Here is a 6,000-nt window from a genome sequence, read left to right on the forward strand (position 1 = left end):
TAACATTCAAAAAACCCTTCTCCTTCCCCTCAAAGGAAATCCCCACAACTTGAAGGCATAACGTAATGTTGAACATTTCCCCGGGAGAACCAATAGCCTCTTCAGAATCACCTCCCCTCAAAGATCCTCCCACTAAAAATGGTGGGGAAGAAGGATTGTGCGGAAGAAGGAACCCATGGCTAACAAAGCTGACCGGAGGCTCCCTAGCGGCCACGGTCTCCATAGGAGGCGAAGAAAGAGGACCCAACAGAGGAAGAGAGGCGGTGAATGCCGCCACCAAAGACTCGGCAATCAAGCTCTTGTTAAGCTGCGCATCCTTCTGCATCTGAGAAAACCTCAACACTGACTTAGACTCCAATATATAGATAGGCGCCCTAGATACCGACATCATGGGAAACGAAAGCTAGAGCTGTTCACCCAACGTTGCCGCCGCCGGAAAATTTGACCCAACAGTAGTGATGCCTGGCACCGAAGGAAACTCCTAAAAACTCGGATTGTGCTCAAAAAGAGTTGGATTGGAGACTTGCACAGAAGGGATAGAAGTGGGGGGGAAAAGAAAGCAGATATGTGCGTAGAAGGGGAAGAAAATGTGTGCACAGACGACGCCGGAGCAAAAGAGTCCCACCCAGAAAATGCTAGAATAGATTCCGGTCCAGAGTACGATTGGACGGGACCATAGAGGGAACTTTTGGAAACGCCGCCGAAGTCCGCAGACCAGGAAACGCTTTCGGAACTATGGCCACTGAAGATGTCGCCTCTTGGGAGAGGAGAGAGGTCTGATCAAACCCTACACTTGGACTCGCACCCAGATTCAAGACCCGCCCAACATCGCACTAGAAACCAACGAGGGCTCAGTACCTGAATCCATAGCAACCCTCTTGGCATTGGGCTTAAGCACCAATTGACTAGACCTAGCCCGAAACTGGAAACCTTTGAGAGCAACCTTATACCTCTTAATCACCCAACCTGCCACAAAATTACCCACCTTATGTTTAAGCCCAAAAGAGGACTTAAAAGCCCACTCTCTTCAAAAACCCATAAACCAAATCTAAAGCCTTGGAGAAGCGTCCAAACAGCTCGAGATTTGTTAGATATAAAGTGGGAGATGGATCTAAGATTAGGTTCGGGCATGATGTATGATGTAGGGATCAACTACTGAGGGAATCTTATTCGGAGTTGTATAGTATTGCTCATTGTATGGAGGTGTGGGTTGCGGATAATATGCAGTTTTCTCATGTTGATATTAAGTGGAATGTATCTTTATAAAATATGTACAGGATTGGGAGGTAGATTTGGCAATTGCGTTTTTTGATTTATTGTATCATCTCAGATTAAGACAAGGTGGTGAGGATAGCATTTGGTGGATCCCTTCAAAGAGGAGGAAGTTTGAAGTGAGGTAATTTTTTCACGAGTTATCTAATTTGAGGAGTACACATCTTTTCTTTGGAAGAGTATTTGGAAAGTCCATTGAGAGTTTTTTTGTGTTGACGGTGGCTTTTGGTAAGATTTTGACTTTGGATAACCTGACTAAGGGAATAGTAATAATAGTGGAATTGTGTTGCATGTGTAAGACGAGTGGAGAATCCATAAATCATGTTCTTATCCATTGTGAACTGGCGAAAGAATTTTTGGAGTGCGATTTTTAGCCTTTTTGGAGTAGAATGGGTCATGCCTAGAAGGGTGATAGAGTTAGATTGTTGGCGAGCTCATGTAGGAAGTTGTTTTAGTTTTAGCCGCTTGAAGGATGGAGATAGTAGAATGTAAGATGTTTTGAAGATCGTGCGAAGTTGGTGGAAGAGCTCAAGAATATTTTGGTCATATAGCTTTATATCTGAACAAAGGCTTATAATATTTCTCATGTTTTTAACTTTTATGAATTTATGGGTTTTTGTTCTTTTTTTAGCCATTAATGGGGACTCTCTTTGCATACATCTTGTGTTCTAGGGTTGCGCTCCTCTGCACTTATTAATGATATGCATTACTTAAATATTTAAAAAAAAAAAGAAATTTAACATTTTGTTCTTTTAAATGTTTGTATGACAGAATGTACTTTTAATAGTGCTTACTCTTCTATGGTTTTGATTTCCTTGATTCTATGAATTTCATATTGCAATCTTTACCAGACTTTCTTGTATGCTTCTTGGGTACTAATTTGTCTCGTTTTAGTTATAAAATTTCTTTTTACTAAGCAAAAATGGAAAAAAGAAGTATATTTAAGTTATATGTTTCCAAAGTTTTCATGCGTTAAAAACAATGTGATACCTATTTGTCATTATAATTTTTATGCCTTGCAATCTAATTTAGTATGTCTAACTAGAAAAAAATGAGTAAAATACTTCAACTTATCGTGATTTTATAAACAAGCCTCTTTCATATTTTCAAAAATAAAAATAAAAAATGGATATCCCATCGGTTTCAATCGTGACGAATGCTTCAGTCCAATTCATCATTGACATAGGCAAAAATATCAAGGACAGTGTTCAAATAAATATGAAAAATGTTAAAGATACCCACCTTTTGTTTTGTTATTGTAACATTTATAATATCATAAACCTTTTCTTGGCTCAAAGACTCGAACTTGTACCCTTTCTTCTAGGTGGATGTCATATTTTATTTTGAATTTCTCAAAGTGAGGCATAATCCTAAATTTTTGTAAAAAGTAATGTGGGAATAATTGCCAATTTATATTTTTGGTTGACAATGCTTTGGGTACAGAAGACTCTTATGTACTTCCAGAAAATGCGAGGGAGGTCCTATTTTGCTTTTAATACCATGGAGGTCGGAGTGATTAACATAAATTTATTTGTACTTTGTTTTAGAGAAAATATGATTGATTCCTGCTTTCCTTTACTTGATTTTGATTATTAGACCTCAATTTCCGTTTTATCAAATTTAAGACTTGAGTTTACGATCATTTTAAATACGAGGGATTCGATCAATTTTTTTATCAAATAAATGATAAAAAGGAAAATATAATTGTTCCTCTTATGAAAAAAAGTGAAAAAGAAAAGAGAACAGATAAAGGGGGCTGGGTCACGACCTGGCTAGGTAAGCCAGCAACCGTTGTGGTTGGGTACGGCCCAGCTGCAATCATGACTGGGTCATTCCCAACCACCACCAACCATGGCCATGGTTGGGTAACCCAGCCACAATCCAATCATGGTTGTCGCCAAGTATGATCGAGCCACGGTGGCTGGGTGATCCAACCGTGGTTGCTGTCACCTATGACCTATTCATGGCTGTAGTTGGATAGCCCAGTCACAATGGTGGCTGGATACGACCCAGCGATGGTCTCGCCCAGCTACTGGTTGGGTCGTACCTAGCCACCGTCAGTTAGGCATCCTGGTCCCTTCTTCATTTTTATTTTTTTTTTCCATCAAGGGGCATAATTTTAACTTTTTATATCATTTTCGCTATTTTTATGGAAAACTAGATGAATATCTTGGATTTAAAGTGATTGTAAATTTGGGTCTTAAATTTGCAAAATTAAAATTTGAGGTCTAAAAGTCAATCGGATAAAACACTTAATATTAAACTCACCAACCAATTTTGGCTGGACATCTATTTCTTGCCTCTCCCTTTTCCCTTTCTTATTTGTTGATCAGTTTGGTTTTCAAATTATGGGGTTTTAAAGAAAAAAGGTCCAGTGGTTTAACTTTTGAGTCTTTAGTTGCTTGATCTGTGGTTTTAATCTTTCTTCTGTGAATGCTTTACCTGTCTGTCTTGTTTCTCTTCTACCAGTTACACCAGCATCTTCAATTAGTACATCACAAGATCAGACCCATCAGCATCGCAGTAAGAGAGATAAATCTTTACTCTCCCAGGATTTGAGTGAAGCTTGAAGTATTACATTGATCCAGTTCTGTGAAGGAAGCTTTGTGACCAATTGTCTAAATTGGCAGGAACTGGAAAGAAAAATTTAGGCCGTGGATGTGTGAATAGTAAGGTAATTAGTGGTATTCCTTTGGCAGTATCCAACTATCCAATGTATCAGGGATGAATTTCTTATCAAGCTGCTTGTACTTTTATTGAAAACGATTCCTCAATTGCTGGTACTGCAGGACACTGTATAAGATGCAAATGGTTTGAAATTTTACACACCGCGCGCGCACACACAAATATATATATTCTACTGGTTACACAGTTAAGAGTCATATGTGCTGAAAAATTGCTGATGGTTTATGTAGAATTTCAGAGTATATTGGCTTTCAAGCTTGCTCATCTAGTGAGTGTGTATAGAATTATATATAGAACATACAAGGTAGTATAGTTTACATGATAAGCCTTAGCTTAACACAAACTCTTAGATAGAAATCTAATTACAAGTAAATCTCCTCTAGATAATCTCATCCTTACCAACCGGTTGTGTTATCAACTCTCACTAGGAGGTTTGATCAACCGGGAGTCTATCAGCACATTCACTAGGATTCTTAAGAGATTGAATCACACTAGGAGTATGCTGTGCGCTAATAGTTTAGAAAAAGTACTGATTTTGCGTGAAAAGTGGTAGTTCAAAACCTTTGTACGGGGATACAGCATCATGCTTTTGCTAGTGATGGCTGGCTTCAGTTTTTACTATTCTATATTTTGCATGTGAAGATTGTGAAGCATTATTAAGAATCTTGGGCTCTTAAATGGTGAATGGGTGCTGAGGTGCCTTGCTTATTCCAGGCAATTGGTTTTAAAACCTGATGCCACTTGCAGGAACTCTTTTCGACCCTTGCGGAAAGCCTATGTAGTCCCAGGCATGGTCCTGCAACTGTTGATGCCTGCACTGCAGCATGTTTTATTGTTATCGTCATTCACATTTGTGCCTACAACCTAAACAAGCAAAATGTTGAGAAAATTTCTTTCTGTGACGTTTGAGAGTGCAAGGATGATTTCATGGCAGTTGTGATGAAGAATATGATATCTTGTTACCTATATATGACCTAGATATGCATAGATCCTAAAGAGGCCACGGCCCCTAATGGCCTCTAAATAGATCTACCACTGCGGTCAGTTATTGGACTTTCTCTCTCTAATATAGGTAATGAACTTAATTAAAAAGATGTCATGTTTTTTTTAAGATCATAAGGTTTTATTTCATATTGTTCTATATCCTATATGTTATGAATCAAACATTAATTTATGAAATCAATTATTTTCCTATGATCTCCTTTAGAGGGCTCGATTCGATCTTTATTAAGTTTACTAGGTCTAATGACATTGGTGACCCCTGTTGGCCTCTAAATAAATTTGCCATTGCGGTTAGTTCTTGGACTCTCTCTCTCTCTCTCTCTCTCTCTCTAAATAATCACATGCCTCAAATTTAGTAAGCAACAATGTTGTGGGTTTGCAAAATAGGTCAATGTTGCCGTTATTATGCCAACATGAAAATTGGCATGGTTTTTAGAGTAAGGTGAACATAATTTTGTAACAAGCCACTTATATTTTAATGCAGAAAAACTATAATAAGTAGATTATACATACGGTCTATAGTTTGGTCTATCTAAGTCCTTAGCCCTTTCTTGGTAGGGTTGACGCTGTCCGGAAGGGCCAGTAGTATAATATCGGTGTCCCGATGTTATTGCGTACCATTATCATTAGTAGCCCGACCGAATTTAAACTTCGGATGGTCAACACCACTAACAATGTCGTAGTTGTGATCCGTTCATACAGTCGGTCACGTATAAAACCATTGGGTCCAAAGCCAAATAATAAAAATAAATATTTGTGACCATAGGGTCAAGTTCCTATATGTACGTGTGCCCGCCATCTGTACATGACGATAAACCATATGTTCAGTTATTACAACCATTATATAAACAAATACCCCTTTTGAAGTGTTTATAAACATTATATATTTTGTATTGAAACAGGAAATAATAGTATGCTCAGTTCATTATCATATAACATAGTGAAAAAGAACAATTTCGTAAGCATTTACTTACCTCGTTTGCTCATCCTAATCACAGACATCTTAGTCTTTGTATCACTGCAAATCATACTTTAATATTA

The 6,000-nt window shown here is 38.0% G+C and overlaps 1 protein-coding gene across 3 annotated transcripts in view; it reads left to right on the top strand.

Moving 5' to 3' along the window:
- The window catches only part of LOC133862849 (uncharacterized), a 58,441-nt gene extending 54,287 nt beyond the window's left edge, over positions 1 to 4,154 (top strand). For all 3 annotated transcript variants that reach the window (XM_062298738.1, XM_062298739.1, XM_062298741.1), the window contains one exon: positions 3,742 to 4,154. In XM_062298738.1, coding sequence (XP_062154722.1) covers positions 3,742 to 3,842 — 101 coding nt within the window. In that variant the 3' untranslated portion in view covers positions 3,843 to 4,154. The remainder of the gene's footprint in view (positions 1 to 3,741) is intronic.
- The last annotated feature ends 1,846 nt before the right edge of the window (positions 4,155 to 6,000 follow it).

The sequence above is a fragment of the Alnus glutinosa genome, chromosome 3, assembly GCF_958979055.1.
Source record: "Alnus glutinosa chromosome 3, dhAlnGlut1.1, whole genome shotgun sequence".
In the NCBI taxonomy this organism is placed as follows: Eukaryota; Viridiplantae; Streptophyta; class Magnoliopsida; order Fagales; family Betulaceae; genus Alnus; species Alnus glutinosa.